This window comes from Anser brachyrhynchus, assembly GCF_964034855.1.
Source record: "Anser brachyrhynchus genome assembly, chromosome: 2".
Lineage (NCBI taxonomy): Eukaryota > Metazoa > Chordata > Aves > Anseriformes > Anatidae > Anser > Anser brachyrhynchus.
Window position 1 is genome coordinate 86,974,249 of NC_137695.1, and position 20,536 is coordinate 86,994,784.

Consider the following 20,536-nt stretch of genomic DNA (forward strand, 5'->3'; position numbering starts at 1 on the left):
CGGGGCGGCGGCGGCGCCACCGGGGCGGCGGCGGCAGTGGTGGCGGTGGGAGGCGTGGAGCTGCGCATGCGCGCGCGCCGCGTGGCGGCGGTGCCGAATCCTCCCCCGCCATCACGGTGCTGGGCAGGCTCCTGGCCGCCATGGGCCGCAGGGCCCGTGACCGGCGGCGGCCGCAGTGGCAGGAGCGGGGCGGCGGGGACCAGGCGGTGAGAGACCGAACCGTGCCGTGCCGTGCCGTGCCGTGCCGAACCGGGCGGTGTGGCGGCTCGGCGTGACGGTGTGGGTGTGTTTCAGGGCTGGTCCGGCGGCTACCCCGAGATCGTGAAGGAGAACGAGCTGTTCGAGCGGTACTACCGGGAGCAGGCCGTCGTGCCCGCCGCCGAGTGGGACGCCTTCATGGCGGCGCTGCGCGAGCCGCTGCCCGCCACGCTGCGCATCACCGGCTACAAGAGGTGAGCGGGCGGCCGGGCCGGGCCGGGCCGGGCCGGGCGGTGGGTACGGGGCCCGGCCCTCAGCCTCGCCTCTCGCCCCGCAGCCACGCCAGGGAGATCCGGCACTGCCTCAAGGACAGGTTCTTCGCCGAGCTGCGCGGCCTCCGCGTCGACGGGCAGGAGGTGGAGATGCCGCAGCCGCTGAGCTGGTGAGGCAGCCCCCTCCACACACCCCTCCCCACCTATTCCTCCTCCGTCTCACCTCCTTCCCCCACTTATTCCCCTTTTTCCCCTCTTTAATCCCACCTTTTACCCTCTTCCATCTCTTTTTCCCCTCTCCCAGGTACCCAGAGGAGTTAGCCTGGCACACCAACCTGAGCAGAAAAATCCTACGCAAGTCGCCACAGCTGGAGAAGTTCCATCAGTTCCTGGTCAGCGAGACCGAGTGTGTAAGTCCCCGGTCAGGTCCTGGTGCTGTTCTCCAGCCCCACGTGGAGTTGTGTTTCAGCGTGGCGTGACAAGTCGAGGCAGTGCCTTTCCTCCTAGAAATCTCCTGACTCAGAAAAAATCTGGATTTTATATTCCATTGATTCATCCCGTAACTCCAGTACATCATTATATTGCTCCATATTACATTGATTCATCCCATAACTGCACCACATAACTATAGTTACAAATATTTCTGCTAAACTCATTGCAATTTTTTGTTTGGGAACGTGAAAATGAATGCATCTGGAGTAATGCGAAAATGAGTGCCTCTGCATTAATTAGTTGCTGTTAAAAAACAGATGCTTGAGCAGGGTAAAAACCACATGTATGCATACCAAGACTTACCTCTAGTAGCGGATGTTTCACACTTTTACTTGTTTGAAGCCAGTTTTTCTTTTCTTTTGAACAGAAATCACACCTGTAGAATTAATAGAAACGGAGTAAATCTGAAATTCTTTGAAATTTCGGTTTGAGGAAGTACTGATTGTTATATGGTAACATAATTTAATTCTAAGTTTGAAGCTGTGTTTTTGACTACCTTGTTAAGTCTATTGTAAAATAAATGCTTTGTCTTGTCAAATGTTTTTTTTTAATTTTTTTTTTCTCTAAGGGAAATATCAGTCGTCAGGAGGCTGTTAGTATGATCCCACCTCTGCTGCTTAATGTTAATCCTCATCATAAGGTAACTAAAATACAACGCATGCTAGCCATTTTTCCTAGAGGGTGACGATTAAACTGGACCTACAGTGACAGCATCAATGCTAATGTTCTGTGTTGGCGTGTCTTATACTTTCTGTACGTAGGTCACAGCACTCAGCTAGTGTTTAGTTCATAAACTGATTGTCAGAGGGACACATGCTTTTTCAGCTATAAGCAATACTAAGGAAAAAAGACTTAGTTTTAATGTAGTTGTGCGATCTTAATTTCAGTGTGTAAATGTAATTAGCTGTATCCAAGTTAGGTATCCTGTTTTTTGTGTTACACCCCCCTTTTAAAGTAAAGTAACTAAATGTTTAAACTTCGTGTTATCTGTCACGCTGTGAACAGGCATGCTTTTCCAGATCCCAATAGTCATGTTCTCTACCAGCTGATTTTCAGTCCTTCATACCTTTTGAAGAAGTTGCAAACTTCTGATCTGTGTATCTGTTAGGCAAAGTAATTTCGGTGAGCTGAAACCTGCTGTTGATGGTGGCTGAAAATTATAGTTTGCTAACTTAAATTTGAGGTGGCTAAGGAATGCATGAGACACTTTCTAGTGGCAGATCATAGGGATGGAGGCATCTGATAGCAGACTTCCTGTTCTAAACTTGGCCACGTTTGCATGCACTGTACTTCAGGTCAGAATGAATGTCAGTCAGGTGGCCTTACTCTTTCAACCTGTGTCAGGGAGCTAGTTAAAAGTGCCCTGTGATCTTAAGCAGCCGTGTTGTGCACTTCGTTATAAAAATTTTAAATCTCCCTTTCTCTTCACTGAAAGGATTGAGCGATAGAGGTTGTCCTAATGAGTCACAGGTGGATTTTGAGTTTCGTGTGGGGTAAATGTGTTTGACTTGATGTAAAACACAAATTGTCTGAATATTTTTGCACATGCTTTATTTGTATTGCTGATACTGGGGTAGCAGTGTACATTTTTTGCATTGCGTATTTAACTTAGGTGACTGTATTCCAGTGAGTGCTTAGCAGAAATGCAAGTAAAATTTCACAAATTTCCTCATAAATCGGAGTAAGTTCTTTATCCTCTCTTGTGATTAGGCAACAAAGAGCTGCTGTAACAATGGCTTAGCTATTGTCATTTAGGAACTTCTGTGGCTCTTATTGCCGTATATTCAGAGCTGCTTGTAATGACCAGTGTTCCAGGTTATTTATCATGCTTAACCAGCATGTTCTGTACATCGTGTCTTACAAAGCAATTCTTTAAGTTTCGTTGGGGTCTGCTTTCCAATTTAGTCTTGTTTTTACCGGGAGCTTAACATGAGGATCTATGCGAATTTGTCCCATTTTTATCCTGTTGCACCAAGAGTCTGGGAGATAGATTCTTTTGATTATGTTTTTTTTCCCACTGGTTTAGATGTTCCGTACAAGCCAAAGTTCTTCTCATGTTGTAGACCCTTAGAGATAAAACTGTTTTTCTTGATGCATTTAAAGAACAGAACAGCACTTTGTAGTTTCTTGCAGATCAGTGTTCTGAGTAATCATAATCATTTTGCATTTATATGCAAAAAATATGTATTTAACCAAGAATACATAGCATATTTTTCAAGTACGTAAAAGATAGGGCTTGTTTGTTTTTTTAAATCTTTTTGTCTTTTTAGATTCTAGATATGTGTGCTGCACCTGGATCTAAGACTGCACAGCTCATTGAAATGTTGCATGCAGACATGAACGATCCTTTTCCCAGTAAGTTTGGAAAAATTAGCAAAAAAATTCGTGACTTTAAATTTCCCCCTTTTTATGTAGTAGATTAATATCACAGCTGCATTTAGCTATGTACTGAATTCCATAGTTGGTTGAATTATAAGAGATGGAAAGTACTCCTGCCTTTTTCTTGAAACATTGTGGGCTTCCTTGGTTTGAAGAAGAGAGATGGATTATTTATCTTCACAGTTGAGAGTGCAACAGATGCGATCACAGATTAATTTTTGTATGTAAATCAAGTTCATTTACTAGGTGGTGGTCTGCACATCTTTGTGTTCTGGTATCCTGCAAGCACTTGGCTTAAGGTGCTTCAGCCTTAAATTAAGATTATCATAATTATCTTTCTTTAAACTTCAGAATCCTAGAATGGTTTGTGTTGGCAGGGACCTTAAAGATCACCCAGTTCCAACCCCCCTGCCATGGGCAGGGACGCCTCCCACCAGACCAGGTTGCCCAAAGCCCCATCCAGCCTGGCCTTGAGCACCTCCAGGGATGGGGCATCCACAGCTTCTCTGGGTAACCTGTTCCACTGCCTCACCACCCTCAAATCTTTACCTTTACTTAGATGCTCACAGAAAATACCGTCTCTATAAATTGTGAATTTGGGGGTTGGGTTCTTCCTGTACATCAGCAGATTTTCAGGGTAACACAGAGATTGTCTTTGGTGGTGGTGGAGGTTTTATCTCTGAGGGTTTTGCTTTGACAACGAGAAGGGCCCTTGGTTGTGCCTTAGAAACTCAGCTGCATGAAAACTAGAAATCTTGAGATTAATTTGTCACATTAGTTAAACCTTACCATTCTTAATTTATTTTCAGTTAGGGGTCCTCTGTTTATAAATGGTCCTCTAAATAAGAATCTATAGTAAAAGATCTGCACAAATTTGAAGATAAAGCAAGCCACTCTGTAAATTATTTAGCTGTTAAATAGTAACACTTCTTCCCACTGTTTTATGTTCACAGAGGGTTTTGTAATTGCTAACGATGTTGACAACAAGCGGTGCTATTTGCTGGTTCATCAGGCTAAAAGATTAAACAGTCCATGCATCATGGTGGTAAATCACGATGCCTCCAGTATTCCTAATCTACAAATAGATGTTGATGGAAAAAAAGAGGTCCTCTTCTATGACAGGATTTTATGTGACGTCCCCTGCAGGTATCTTGCATGCATACAAGTACTTCAATTTTTGTGTTACCAAGTTATGTTTTCTGTGTTGCTTACTGTGTTACCACTTTTGGTTACATCCAAAAGAGGTGAATCTCTTAAATGTCATAAGGTAAGGGGATACCAAATCAAGGTGGCCTTTTATTATTCCAAGTGGTACTTCAGTTTGATTAGCTGAAGGGTTACAAATTTTCATTTCATGCTCAGAATATTAAAATACAAATACAGCATAGAAATAAACGATACAGCATAACATGGGACAGGGACTGTTAATTTTTTTGCAATTGTAAATGACTTGGATATGGAATGAATTTTACCCACAAATAATACAAAGTTGTTTGACCTCTGTTACAGTGGAGATGGAACCATGAGGAAAAACATTGATGTATGGAAGAAGTGGACAACACAAAACAGTTTGCAGCTCCATGGGTAAAAATGCTTGTTATACAACTGTCTTTTCGTTTCTCCTCCTCCTTTTCCTACCATTTTAGCACTTGCATGCATTGTATATTAATACATGACAAAACAGTGTTACTTTTCTATCAGATCAAGAGCTCATATGATATTCTGAGAAAGTGTTAATATTTTAGGTGTGAGGTCAACTTCCAGTGAGATGTATAAATCAAAATTGCTTGTATTGCTATGAATATATGACACTACTATTCAGTGAATTAATTTTTACAGGGTAGGTAGTAAAATAGGGAACAGATAATTTGGATAAGATTCTTAGTGATTACGCAGGTGAAATACTGATGGAAAATAACTGATGTAATCACAGAAATTTGTAAAACTTAATAGTGGTGTTCTAATGTATTCTAGAATATTGGAGCCCATACATAAATGGTTTCAGTTACCTGAGACTGACTTACGTTAATTTATGGTGAATGAGTATTTAGCGTAGTACAAGGTACTAGGTAAAAAAGCCATAATTTAAACATAGATGAAAAACTTAGAACACTTTATTTGCATTTGTTGCAAGCTGGCAATGCAGTCAGTTAGCGTGACTCACCTGACCTGTGATGACATATTACTGCTTGGTAACTCATTTGTAATTGTAGGGTTTATTTCAGTTGTAAATATGCAGCTATAGTATAAGCTGGTTATCCAGCTCAGTGATACTCTTCACTGAAGTCCAGTGTTAGCTAAGCTTTTTTGTCTGTGATAACAGTCATATTACACTTCATTTTAATTCTAGATTTCTGAGAAAAGTAGGGCTTGGGGGGTTATTTTCCTAGTTTTGCATACTTCATTATAAACTTGATGGGGCGCTAGATAGAACAAAATAGAGAATATTGTGTTAAAACTTGCCATGCAGTCCCATTGATGTTTGACCTAATTGCTGTTTTAACAGGTGTAATTGTGCGTGTGTGTGCAGCGTAGAGAGAGCTGACAGTTTACAACTGACTTTAATTTGTGTGTTGGTGTGGTGGTTTTACTCGGGTGGGTGGCCGAACGCCACCACCACCGCTCTCTCACTCCCCCTCCTCAAAGAGGAACAGGGAGAAAATACGATGAAAAGGGCTCAAGGATTGAGATAAGGACGAGGAGATCGCACAGTAATTATCGTGATGGGCAAAACAGACTCAGCATAGGGAGACAGTAAGATTTATTGCCTATTACTAACAAGCTGGAGAAGCGAGAAATAAAGGAAGGAAACCAAAAGCACCTTCCCACCCATCCACCCTCTTCCACCTCTGCCCTCCGAGCGGCGCAGGGGAACGGGAATGGGGGCTGTGGTCACTCTATAGCGCTTCTTCTCCGCCGCTCCTTCTCGGTCACTCTCGTCCCCTGTGCTGTGGGGTCCCTCCCACGGGATGCAGCCCTTGCTGAACTGATCCGGCGTGGGCTGCCCACAGGCAGCAGCTCTTCAAGAACTGCTCCAGATATGGGTCCTTACCACGGGGTCCATCCCTAAGGAGCAAACTGCTCCAACCTGGATCCCCCACGGGCGGCAGCTCCTGCCAGGTCACCTGCTCCTGCGTGGTCTCCTCTCCAGGGGCTACAGGTCCGGCCTGGAATCTGCTCCAGCAGGGGTCTTCCACAGGCCGCAGGGGACTTCTGCTCCGGCGCCTGGAGCACCTCTCCTCCTCCTTCTTCACTGACCTTGGCGCCTGCAAGGCTGTTCCTCACTCCTCTCACTCTCCCAGCTGCTGTGTGGCGCAGCGTTTTTTTTTTCCCGTCTTAAATATGCTCTCACAGAGGTACAAACAACATCACTTATTGGCTCAGCTCTGGTCAGCAGTGGGGCCCTTACCAAACATGGGGCAGCTCCTAGGTTCTTCTCACAGAAGCCACCCCTATGGCCCCCTGCTACCAAAACCTTGCCAGGTAAACCCACTACAGTTGGTGACAACCGTTGAACTCAGAATGTGCTGAGTTAGCCCATGGAGAGCTATTTGTCTGAGGTATAGGTAGCATAGCTTCCCCTGGAAAAAATAATGGTGGGAAATGTTTCTGTTTCCTGAATGATGCCTGATTAGACCAAGAATGTTCTTTTAGATTGCAGTTAAGAATTGCGACCCGTGGTGTTGAACAGCTGGCAGAAGGTGGGAGAATGGTATACTCTACATGTTCACTGAATCCTATCGAAAATGAAGCTGTAATCGCAGCTCTGCTGGAAAGGAGTCAAGGTGAGAATGCAATCTTGGACAGTAGGGGAAATGTTATTTTTTCGGTCCTCCCCTCCCCCTGTCCCGACCACCCTCTGGGTGCAGAACCTTTCCCTAGCCCCCAGCCTGACCCTCCCCCGTCCCAGCTCCATGCCGTTCCCTCGGGTCCTGTCGCTGTCCCCAGAGAGCAGAGCTCAGCGCCTGCCCCTCCGCTGCCCTTGTGAGGGAGCTGCAGGCCGCCATGAGGCCTCCCCTCGGCTTGCTCTGCTCTGGGGCTGAAGAAACCAAGGGACCTCAGCCTCTCCTCATGTGTCTTGCCTTTCAGACCCTTCACCATCTTTGTAGCCCTCCTTTAAACACTTTCTAATAGTTTTATGTCCTTCTCATGTCGTGGCACCCCAAACTGCACACGGTGCTTGAGGTGAGGCGGCAGCAGTGCAGAGCTGAGCGGGACAATCACTTCCCTCAACTGGCTAACGATGCCGTTCCTGATGGTCCCCAGGGTACAGTTAGTGCTTTTGGCTGCCAGGGCGCACTGTTGACTCATATTCAACTTGCTATTGACTAAAACCCCCAGATCCCTTTATGTGGGGCTGCTCTCCAGCCTCCCATCCCCCAGTCTACGTATAGCCAGGGTTGCCCCTTCCCTGGTGCAGAATCTGGCGCTTTCTCTTGTTAAACTTCATGTAGTTGGTGATTGCCCAGCTCTCTAATTTGTCAAGATCTCTCTGCAAGGCAAAGAGATTTCTGCCCTCGAGGGAGTCAGCAGCTCCACAAACTCAATATTCCTTCAAGTCCTGCATCCAAGTAATTTATGAAAACATGAAGGAAAACTAAAATGGAGCCCCAGGGAACCCCACTGGCTGCCAGCCTGTAACACTTTGAGTCCAACCCGTAAGTCAATTGTTCACCTATCATATTATGTATTTATCTAGCTGTGTGCTGGACATTTTGTCCATAAGGATACTTCGAGAAACAGTATCAAAAGCTTTACTGAAACTAAAAAAGATTGCATCAGCTGGTTTCCCTTGGTCAACTAGATGGGTAACTTTGTCATAAAAGAAATTAAGTTCATTAAGCAGGACCTTCCCATCTTGAACACACAGTGGCTCCAACCAATGACCGTGTTGTCCTTCAGGTGTTTTTTCAATACCACACAGAACAATTTTCTCTATAATTTTACCAGGCACTGAAGTGAGACTGACAGGCCTGTAATTACCAGGGTCCTCTTTCTTGCCCTTCTTGACAACTGGGACAGCATTTGCCAGCTTTCATTTGACCGGGACCTCTCCAGATTCCCAGAACCATTGAAAAATAATTTAGAGAGGTCTGGCATTGACATCAGCCAGAGTACCCTGGGATGAATCCCATCAGGCCCCATGGAGGTAGCTGCATCCAGCTGGAGCAGCACATCCCACGCAAGTTAGGGGTTGGCTGGAAGTTTATCCGTCCGTTAAGAATGGTCCCTAGTTCTGTTAATGATACACAAAAGAGTACAGTAGAGTCAATAAAAGTCAGTCTGTGTTACCCGTCTTCTGACTGATTCCACTGGTTGGGCTACATGACTGATGTTCACATTCCCTGTGGAAAACACAGCGTGGGATCTTACTGATGTATGCCATAGGAGTAAAAATCTGACTGTCCTTAAGCGGTTTGAGGAATGTTTCTGTGCGCCAGTAGGTGTGAGTCACTGATACCATTAGCGTCTTTTGACTCACGTTTTAACATGCTTGTAACTTTAATTTGTTTGGGCTTGTGTTTTTGTACGTTTTTGGCTTGCGTGTGAAGGCTTGCATATGCTGCTGTTAGCTCTCAATCACCTGAAGTAACAAGAGGTGAAAAAATTGATCTGGGAAGGTGCACTGCATTAATTTGTGTTGTTAGGGTTCAGTAGCCAAAATTTCTGAACTTTAGCTGAGGGACATTTTCTTCTGAGTCAGTAACTTGAAGTTTGGAGACATCTAACTGGATTTTGCAGGATTTTTTCCACAGAGTTTATTAATTTGAGCCAAGTACAGTACAGAAGCAGCTATATTATTCCTTGGAGCTGTGCTAGCTCTGGAAATAGAATTGAATTGACTGTTCTGTGTAATGTTTTCTTTGTGCTAATCACTATTCTGGCCCCAAATTAAGTATGGAATCTCATTGTCTCTGAAACAGCAGTTTAGCTAAAATGCCTGCAGATAATTTGGAATTGACTATTTAATTTTCACTTAAAAGACATTTTTATTTAAAGGTGGTTTGTTTGGCAGACTGAGTGAAAGAACAACATAGGTCTGTTTCCAGTAAGTTGTTACATACGTGTTTTTTTGAGGGCTGTGTTAGGCCAGAGATAAAAGTTGAATGATGACAAGATTGGGAAGTATTAAGGACTGTCCACAAACCAGAATGGAGATTGACAGAGGCCAGCAATTGCACTATTTGGTGCAAATTTAGTACTTGGAAGTAAGCATCTTGACTGCAGTATTGGGCCATGGCATATGGACTGCTCGCTTGGGTATCCCAGTGAGCAAATGCTATCCTCACAGGGCTTTGAGCATAGATGTGGCTAAAGAAGGACAAAGTAGTAGTGCAGTGGTCTGTGAGGGGCAGTGCACCTTGAGGAATTGCTTAGGTCAGTCCTTTGTACCTAGCACTTTATAATACTGCTTCTTGTGGAGCACATCAGTGTTTCCTTTCCCCTCAGGGCAGGAGGAGTAAGGAAACGGCAATTTTGTACCACGTTTCTCTGCTGGGAGTTATAGTGTTTCTGATGCCTGGTCTAATGTCTGATTGGTCTGATGTAGTCTTGAGGCATCAGCTGAAGTCATGCTGGAAGTAGTCAAGAATATTCAAAGGAGAGACACAAATGACATTTTGAATCTTATTCAACTTGACATTTTAGAATATGTATACCTGTATCACTTTTTTCATTTATTTAAAAGACTTACTTCAACTGTCACATACAGCTAGCCACTGTAAGAGTAAATGTTTAGTCATGTAGAAGAGGTTGATAAATTGTGCAAAACATGAGACAAGTCTGCCTTATTTCTAAATAACTATTCAGAATCACAAAAAAGAAATTATGAGGTTACTCTTCATCCCAGAAGAGTACTTCTTTGAAAAATACTTAAGCAGTTTTGCGAATCCAAATGCTAAGTAAATGAAAATAGAAGCTGTTCTATGACTGCACTGCCTGGAACACTGATGTTTAATTATATAGGTTGTGGTGAATTACTCTATGTAGCAGTTGGGAAAAGTGTCTAACCAACCATTGTTTTTTGGTTGATTTATAGGTTGCAAACATCTGTAGTTAGTATGAGCAGCAATTAGCATCTTTCTTGTTAATTTGCACTGTAGTAATTGTATTGTACTTTGTTCCTTGAAAGTCTTAAAAAGCAATGGCGTTAAAGTGGTCTTAAAACTTTAAGGAAAGCTATTTTTATAAAAGTTAATTAGGAGAACAGCTCTTAAATTGTGTTTTCAATAATTTTTTGTATCTGTGACATTTCAGGTGCCTTAGAACTTGCTGATGTCTCTTCTGAGTTGCCAGGTCTGAAGAGGATGCCAGGAATTACAAAATGGAAGGTACTTTAACATGGTATTTCTGTGATGTTCTTGGTCTGTAGTCGTGTGTTAAATTGTGGAAATTTCAAAACATTAGATTGAGCTGAAATAATGTTAGCAACTTGCTGTTTAGAGTTTTAGACTACGTAGTATTGTAGAGAAGAGAGGTAGAATCTTTCTAATGGTAAGTTCTTGTCTCCTCATCTGCTCTTCTGTTTTTCTTTTGGTTTTCTTGGCTCTATCGCCTCTGCTTTCTTAATGATTTCCTTTCCTACGGTGTGCAGCTGATGGCCTGTAGATGGCAACATAATTTCAGGCACGTCTTAATTTAGCCCTCTTCCTCCCTCTTTACAGTCTGTAGCTGTTAGATATTAGAGTTGTTTAGCTGGTCCATTTGAATCATTTGGAAGTAAACGCTGTTAAATCCACTATGGAAATAAACTATAAAAAGTGCAGTGATGTGTGTAATCCTAGCGTACTAGTAGAAGTTCAGTGTTTTGTTCCAGGCCTTATCTGATTTCAGTTCTGGAAAAAGACTAGTAGGGAGGGAAGAGAGGGGGGGGAAAAAAAAAAACCACAAAGCTTCTTCAACTTAGTAAGTTAAGCATATAATCAGGAGAAGTAAGCAGCCATCCTGGTAGTAGGGAAGGGAGCTCTGATTAAATTTTACTTATAGGTACGTGCCTTGCAGGTTTGTGCCTGAGTGTAGGCTAATGAACAAGATACATAGAATAAAGGTTTGCTTATGTTCTGCTATTAGAAATCCAGCCGAAAAGCTGGCTGACTTCTTGGTTGTTATAGTTCCATAAGTTTCAATTCTATTCTTGTAGCTGAAAGGTAAATGTAAAATTCATAACTGGCTCTATAATCATTGTTTTATTTTGTTTGTGCTGTGTAAGGCTACAAAATATATACATAAAGATGCAAAGATTATATTGGGTTCCCAGGAGCATTTATTTCTGTGATTGCAATTGAAATACAAATCTCCCTAATGGGTATCTTAAAAAAACTAGGCTAATAAAATTTGGAAGTTTGCAAGACATTCTTCAGCCTTTATTTGCTGCTACTACATCCTTTTCAAGCCTTGCTGGCTGGCTTGTCACTGAATGTATTAGCTTGCTTTGGTACTGTTTTTGCTCCGTATAGTCTTTTGTTTTCTGGTGAAACATCTGTTCAATGGGAGTTCTGTGACTTAGTGATTACATTAAATATTCCTGAGCATGAGTTCACTGTAGATCTCTGGAAACAGCAAAAGGAGAAGGTTTTGTTCACGTGATGTTTAGATGCTTGGAAATAGCATTCAGTACTCTGTCCTTAAGCCAGATGATGAGCGAACTCTAATGACTTATTTCATAATCTTGAAGGAAAGAACCTTTTTAACTTTGGGTAATGGTAATCTGCTTCTGCATCGCTTTTAGTCTTTGTTCTGCCTTAACAAGAAGCTAGCAAAACGTGTGATAGAGAGGAGTTCAGTACGTTCTTTTTGACGGTTTGTCATTCCAGCAGTTACACTGGGAGGTTTGACTGGCAAACCGAAACTGAACAGAGCAGGGCTGTTGGGCAATTATTCTAGTATCCACTATAATTCCAGACTTGTTTACACATCCAGTTGTTTATCTGTCTCGTGGTTTTTCTCCGCAGCTGAACTCATGACTTGCAAAGGAAAACAGTTCAGAATCACAGTCTATCTTGTCTCCATCTAGCAATATGGCATGCAGCATATTTGGACTTGAAATACCTGCAAAAGAGTAGTATTTTAGGTGTAATTAGTTCAGTGTCTGAACTTTTGCTTATATCCTAAGAGTCTTTAAAAGCTTTGAGCCTTCGATGGAATGAGATGATGTTATACACATGGTGGTTAAGTAGCTTTCCTTAAAAAAATCACTATCTATGACCGTTGTATTTGTCATGGGGTTCTGTTATTACATCTTTCCTAAAAAATAAAATGGGGATTCCTCATTTCTTGTCTTTCCTGGAATGCAAAGAAGAATGATTAGCATTCTTCTTTGTATACTGCTTGGAAGATGCCTGTAGCAGGATGTCTCACAGCCAGTCTCATGGAGAAAAAGAAGTAACATACTCTATATGATGGCTTACTAATCTTATATATTCCACTTTTGTCCTTCCTTGTTTGAATTTTGGTGTTCTGTATGTTCTGGAAGTTTAACAGAGATAATGCAGTTGATTCTGCAGCAGGGTTTACTTGACTGCGTGCTTTTTTGAAGCATGCAGAGTAGAGCAAGGAGGCATGGCTGGCAAGAATCTCCTGCTCTTAAGTGCACGAGTACAGTGCACTTTAAAGAAATAATGTGCTTTAAAGAACTTAATTTATTATAACAGAAAATAACTTTTAGGCATCTGAATCTTGGTTTGAAAGTATTTTAATTAAAAATGGCGACCAATATTCTTCATGTTATTTATATTTCCTCTTTGAAGGTCATGCTGAAAGATGGACAATGGTTTGAAGAGTGGAAAGATGTGCCTTTAAATAGACAAACACAAATACGTCCCACTATGTTTCCAGTAAAGGATGAAGAGAAGCTAAAGGCAATGAATCTAGAGCGTTGGTAAGAGTTTTTTCCTGAGTAGATTTTACAAGGTTTTGTTGGCTACCTTCTATAGTGATGGGCAAATTATAAGTAGGAGTTCAGATTAGGAATGTGTTGCAGTATGTCTACGCTATGCTTGTACAGGTCTGAATATAGTTCGGTTGCTTCATAGGTAATGTCAATACATAATATTTAGATTTCAGTGAACGTTGCTTACAAGGAATAGGTATTAATACAACAGGTCAGTTTCTTTGCAACCAATAAAGATACACGGGCAAAATTACTGGAAAAGTATACTAAGCATTATCAGTTCAACACCGTGACTTATTTTCTATGAAGGACTTTTCATAGCTATTCTAAAAATAGTGTTTAGAAATGAGTCATTAAAGCTCAGATGTGAATGGTGAAATGAATGCGTTGCACTGATGCAAGTAATTTTGTCAGAACGCTCTATTTTAGATCCTATTCCTACCTTGAATTAAATCTGCGCAATCCTGATAGGGATACTTTACTCTGAAAGTAAATGTGACGCTTCTAGTACTTTGCAAGAGTCTGAATGCTGATGATGAATCTGTTGCAATTTTTTTTCCTCTAGTCTTAGGATCTTGCCGCATCACCAGAACACGGGAGGCTTTTTTGTGGCTGTTTTAATAAAAAAATCTCCAATGCCATGGAACAAACGCCAGCCTAAGGTAACTTCTTTTAAAAGAGCAAAATGCTACCTTTCAATAACATTTCTGGAATTTACAGTCTCCTTTTAATATAGGAGGAAAAGGGGATTCTGAAATCATTGTGAAATGGCAAGATAAAAGTTGAACAGAAAATTAAGACTGTGAAAGAACTACAAAAGCAGATTGGACAGGGTAGCTAGAGCTGTCACTGCCTTCAGCTGTGTGATCTGTTTGCTGAAGTTTTTTTCTACTGTGTTGTAAGCTAATTCTGATTTCACTTTATCTTACTATGTGATGGGTTGCTCAGAAGTGATTTGCTAGCAGATCGAGTCCAGCAGATCATTAGCAGGGGGAATGGATGTAAAACTGTAAGGAGCAGCAGCAGCTTCAGCCATCTGACTTTGATCCATTGTTGTCAGTTGTGTGGTTTTTAATTATTAGCATATTAAGTTGATATGACTCGTCTGATCTCTTAGACTGCTCGTATCTTTGAGAGAAACTTCTTGTGTGATTCCCTTTTAGCTGTTTCAATTTATTTGATAAGCTTCATTAGAAGCCCTTATGAGTAAAACTTCAGTGGCACTAAGGAGAAAGCTTTTGTTCAGAAGTAAGCGTCATCCAAATAGTTTATACTGTTCTAAGTTTAATGCTGTAGCACTCAAGTGCAGTTTAATGCTGCACGTCTTGTGCAGCAGGCTTTGTGTGTCATTTTGAGTGCTAGGAGGAAAGCAGCAGGTCCTGGCTTTAAGTGATCATCTCTGTGAATGCTTGAACGTGATTTTATAAATGGTACAAGAATACCTTTCTTGTAAACTTGATAAGACATTGTCTAGAGCCATGCTTAGCGGTAAATGCAACCTGTGGGCCTCAGTACTTAGATTAACTAACTAAATGGATCTGTTGAGGCACTTCCATACAAATTGATAAGAACTAAGCATGTGCAAAGAGAGGACATATGGGTACCTTTTGTTACCAATTAAGTACTGCTTTGGCTTTGTTGAAAATACTTTGTTTGAAATAGGTTCATCAGAAATTACCGCAGAGAACAGGAGATGCTGAAGTAACAACAACGAATGCAGATGATGGTTCTGAAGATACTGCTGAGGAACCAACACTTGCTGAAAATGAAGAGTCTAAGAAAATGCAGGAATCTCAGAATTCAGACACTGAGCAAAGCAAAAAAGGAGGAGTATGTGGGTGAGAGACTAAGTATTTGTCTTGTGGCAGCCTCATTATTGCTGAGTATTGTTTAGTTTTTCTGTTATTGGACACTTTTAGAAATGGGTCAATAAGAATTACTGAATTTGCTCAGTTGTCTACATTACTGAGTCTGTCTTGTATTTAAGCAAATTAGAAAATGACCACCTTGCCTATTAGCATTTGCAAAGTCTGTTAGCTCTTTATTCTCTGTCAAGGAAAAGAAGTTAACCTTTGGAAGATCTTTAACTGCCTCCAGAATTTTTCCCTCACAAATCTCTGCGTGCTTCTTTATGTGGTTTCTGCTCTCAAGCACTACTTTCACTTCCTCATTTTAAGAGGTTAAATTATAGGTAGTATTGTCTTACTGAAGTACAGGAAAATGTCAGTATCGAGTTTGGCATGCTACCGTTATCATAAGGCAAGTGTTTACTAAATGAACTGGATATACTGATTCTAAACTGATTACTTTTTGCTAAAATTGACAATGGTATTTGCTGTTTAGACCACCGCCATCTAAAAAAATGAAGATGTTTGGTTTTAAAGAAGATCCTTTTGTGTTTCTCCCTGAAGATGATCCGTTGTTCGAACCTATCCAGTAAGAAAAAATGTTTCTGTTTTTGCAGTAGGATTATGAATAGTCTAGGAATATTAATAATTTAGTTAATCACACAAGATGGGTCTACTTGATCATACATAAGCTTTTTCCCTAACTTTTTACAAGATGCCCTTCTCCTCCACGTTTGAGCTCTTAAAATGAAAGTCTAAAATATCTGGATTTGGCAGGCCATGGAGGATAGTTTGCACTGGAAATTTTCAAATGCATCTTAGTATTTATGACCGAGAATCTTTTCTCATGTTTAGAAATGTTAGGTTTTTTGTACTTAGAAATCTCAGAAATGTTAGTTTTTGTGTACTGAAGCCAGTGTCAAGTGACTGAAGGTGTTTGTAGAGGTAGCTTGAGCAAATATGCTAATCTGTACATTTTGAGTATGTGATTTCATTGTTCATGTAACCAAAACAACTATTATATGGCCACAGGAAGTTTTATGCATTGGACCCTTCATTTCCCAAGATGAATTTACTAACTCGAACTCAGGAAGGAAAGAAGAGACAGCTGTACATGGTTTCTAAGGAGCTAAGGAACGTGCTGTTGAACAACAGTGAGAAGATGAAGGTAAGGTTCATCTTCACAACAGAGATTATAAGCATCAGTGGATGCCTCCTTTAACTTTTTTTTTTTCAGAGTTTACCATTCATATGGAGAAGTAGCCCTCTAATAGGCCTCTTCTTAGTCTGAGTGAACGTTTTCCTCTGTTTCCATCCTCTGTTAAAGAGGTGAAGTACTACCTCAGAGAGGTAAATATCAGTCTCCAAGATTAAAATCACTATTATGCTTGGCAGGTGGAAGGGAACTTAAAAATAGAGGAAGGGACTATGTAACTGCTACGCTGTGTGTGTACATGAATTCTTCTATGATCTTCAAGTACTTTCACAAGTAATCACAAGTTTGCGTTGATGCTGTTGTAGATATGAGCCCCTTACAGGAGGTATTAAGACCTTGAAAGCCTACCAAAAACAACAGATAACTTCAGTTGAACTATTAGCTGTGTGCATTATATAGGGGCATTGTTTAAAGTAATTTCAACAACTGAATGTTTTGTAAAATGGTTAAGCCAAATAATTTTGACATACAAAATATTTTTTGTGAATTACAGGCCGAGGAGGAAAAATATTTATTTATTTTATTTAATAAGACTCCCATGCTAAATGGATTCGTCAGGCCATGGAGGATAGTTTGCATTGGAAATTTTCAAATGCATCTTAGTGTTTATGACTCCCATGCTAAATGGAAGTCATACTAAATAAATAAATAGTCCAAATGCTAAAGATTTGCCGTAAAAGTCATTGGATAAATAGGTCTGACTTCAAAGCTAGATCAGATGTGGTTTAGGGTCTTGTTCAGTTGAAAACTGAAAATTTCTGAGCATGTCCAGTACACATTACAGGTCTTCAAGATAGATAAATACTTATTTTATCCCACATGCAGGGAATGGCTACAAAACTGACAATTTCAAGAAACTAGAGTGTTTCACTAGACAGTAAGACTTTGGGTACCACAAAGGATGTGTGTCCTAATATTAAGCATCTCTGTTTTTAAAATCCTGTCCTTGATTGACTTTCCCAGAATCATACAGAAATTTCTCACAAAGATTAAAATTAGACCTTGATAGTTGGGTGCCCTCATTTTAAGACTACCTCTTTTTCGCGTTGTTCAGTTTTCAACATGGAAAGGAGTAAAAGTTGTCTGACCTGAGAGAGAACTATATTTTGATATTGGAAATTCCTTTCTTCCTTGAATGAATCTTCACATGAATTTAAATATTTGCCTAGTGCAAATGAGCAGATGTGTCAGAGTTAGCCTTTTTTCCTAGTTTTTGTCGAGCAGTTGAAGAAAAGCAAAGTGGTAATTTTGAATTTGTACTCTTTAATGATGCTTATTTGCTTTGCCATTTGCAGGTTATTAACACAGGGATAAAAGTCTGGTCTCGCAACAGTGATGGTGAGCAGTTTGGATGTGCCTTCAGATTAGCACAAGAGGTAATTGTATAGTATTGTGTTTTCAGAGAAGATAACCTTGGTGTCCTCTTGAGCTTAGAGCACAGTTGGCACTAAATTTGTCAGATTAAGGGCAATTTGCATTTTTAGGATGTTTTAACATTTGAAAATTGTCTTCTGGTATCGGCTAAAGCACGTACTGTTTTTAACATTTCTCCTTCAGAAAGCAGAGGCTGCATTTCAAAATAATTATATTTATCTATTATACAGGGAATATATACTCTATACCCATTCATTCATGCAAGGATTATAAATGTCTGCATAGAAGATGTTAAAATTCTGCTAACCCAGGAAAATCCATTCTTAAGTAAATTTAGCAGTGAAACACAGAAGAAAGTCAAAGACATGGGTAAGTCTTCTAGTTTGTGATATGACAAAACGATCATTATATGATGTTTAAAATGGAAAACTGGAAAAAAAATCCTGTCACGTAAACTGTATTTGCTTAAAAAAATGACTAAAGTTATCTTAAACCTGTTAATTAGGTAGTTAAGCATTACTGAAGCCCTGTGTACTACTAGGGTTTGTAGTCCTTTCTGGTCACAGAAAGGTTTAAAGTACCTGAAGAAAGATTTTTAGGTCCACTATTGATCTTTGCTCCTCCTAGTGTGCCAGTTGAAAGTCCTTGTCATCTGGAATTGTTTCTCATGATTCTGTGTATCAAATTTAGGTACTCAGATTTTATTGTCTTAAATATGGGGAGCAAGATGTACTCAGGCTGATTTTTTATTTTTTTTTTCCTCCATGCTGGATGCTTGAAGAAATTAAGACTTTTTTTCTGTTTATTTATATCATTTTATTTCCAAGTCATCGCTGGTTCTTCTACTTTGATATATGATGAGACAAAATGGGAAAAACTTCAGAAATAAAGTTTGGGATGGCATACTCTTATCATAGAATCACTAAACTTAGAAAAGTCTTCCAAGATAGCTGGTCCAACCGTCCCCCTACCACCAATATCAGCCAATAAACCATGTCCCTTTTACTTAAGTAAAAGTTCCTTGCTGGATTTTCTGAGTGAATTAATCCACTATGTGGTTTTCTAGCTTAATTTGTTTGCTTTAGGGGCCTTTTTAGGCAATTGCTGATGTAACCGTAAATATTTTTGGTCTGCCAAAATAAATAAATAAATAAGCACTGCTTTGTCTATAATTTATGCTATTGATGTAGGTAACAGCTAATCAGCTGTCAAAGTCATGCTGTGAGGCTGTCTAAAAATGTTGTGTTTTTTCAGTATTTTTCTAATTACAATCATTCAACATTAACATTGCACCAAGTGACACATCTGTTGTTTTTCTCCCCCCTCCCCGTGCCCTAGCGATGGGAAGTATAGTTTTGAAGTATGACCCAGACCCCGAGTAAGTAGATATGTTGGTTTCCATTTACTTGCTTTTAAAATTTGGACAAGAATTTGTTTTCACTCTGAAATAAACAAAAGTGGAGATGCATTGATATCAACAATAAAGCTAGACAGAATGCCATGAACTAGAAGGTAAAGAAGCTATCTTGGCGTTGTGCTTTCAAAAACAATTGTGGACTCTAGCTCTATAAAGGAGAGCCACTAGTTCTGCCAGAGATGCACAGTATCATTGCATGTGATGTTTTTGTTTCCCTGTTAAGGAATAGGAAAAAAATAAACATTTCCGTTGTTCATTTTTGTTGCCTAAGCAGTTTCAGAAGCTTTTGAGGTATCTTTTTAAATGTAAGCTTGTATCTCACTGTTGCTTAAATTAGTTTTAGAAGCCATCAGAGCCAGAAAATCATTTTACATGTTGCAGACATTAATAGCCTCGAGCTTCTCTTTTTTTTTTTTTTTTCTTCCTTGCTGGTAGACAAGCAGCTACATGTTTAGATATTGAAGTTACGAACAAAGTACTTGCATCTCCTACAAATAGTTATAAATTGCATTTACTGTTAAAGATTGTGTGTTTATTTATCAGGATATGCCTATAAAATTAAGTTTTCAAGATTCACCTTTTCCTAGTTGATCAAATATAACTGCTTGTTTGTAGAAAACCTGATGAGCTTCAGTGTCCTATAGTGCTGTGCGGTTGGCAAGGAAAGACATCGCTCCGTGCCTTTGTGCCCAAGAATGAGAGACTTCATTACCTGAGGATGATGGGAGTTGAAGTGTTTAAAGCGAAGAGGAAAGAGGAGGAATCAGAAGGTAAAACAGAGGAAGAAGGTCAATACAGAGCAGCGCAAACGGAGGAAGGAATGGATGTGGAAGATAAAGAACATGATTTAGTCACAAAAATGGAAGCAGAAATAGGTGAAGAATCTTCTCACAGTCCTGTGGAAAGCAGTGCTATGGAAGTAGAAAATAAAATTGAGGATTTGGGTCAATTTAGTAAAAATAACAACAATCATGTAAGCCAGGAAAGTAAAGACAGTGATACAAATGATGTGAAAGATTAAATTTATTTCTCTGTTACTTGGCTGCTTCCATGAGAACTCACATTCAGTCTTTTGCTTTTAATATAGAAGAATATTTTAAAGTTTCAGTTGGGATGTGATGTTTCCTTTTTTAAAGTTTAACCTATTTTATTTTTTAAATCAAAACTATAACGAGCTTTCTCCTCAAGCATGTTGTATTTGTACCATTTTTAAGCTCAGTTTCACTGGTGGGTTGAGTGTCTGTTGCTGGCAATGGACCATGCACCAATAAAATCTAAAGCCTGTCTTTGAAATGGAATAATGGTATGTAGAAATAAACTGTCTGTGGAACTGTTCTGCATTTTATGAAGACTTCCTTCAGAATAAAACAAGCAAACAACAACCAAAAAAAACCAAAACAAAAAAAACCCACGGTGTTTCATTCAAAGCATAAAAATTCTAGAAATAACATT

At 40.2% G+C, this 20,536-nt stretch overlaps 1 protein-coding gene across 1 annotated transcript; it reads left to right on the forward strand.

Moving 5' to 3' along the window:
• The first annotated feature begins 3 nt into the window (after positions 1-3).
• Positions 4-20,424, forward strand: NSUN2 (NOP2/Sun RNA methyltransferase 2). Its single transcript, XM_080578943.1, has 19 exons — positions 4-206; positions 295-452; positions 536-640; positions 775-880; positions 1,531-1,602; positions 3,233-3,317; positions 4,295-4,487; positions 4,851-4,925; positions 6,996-7,126; positions 10,599-10,672; positions 13,088-13,218; positions 13,796-13,892; positions 14,893-15,068; positions 15,574-15,666; positions 16,110-16,245; positions 17,589-17,669; positions 17,898-18,036; positions 19,006-19,045; positions 19,700-20,424. The coding sequence occupies exons 1-19, from the start codon at positions 141-143 to the stop codon at positions 20,103-20,105; spliced, it is 2,364 nt and encodes a 787-aa protein (XP_080435069.1). The 5' UTR covers positions 4-140; the 3' UTR covers positions 20,106-20,424.
• Positions 20,425-20,536: the final 112 nt, after the last annotated feature.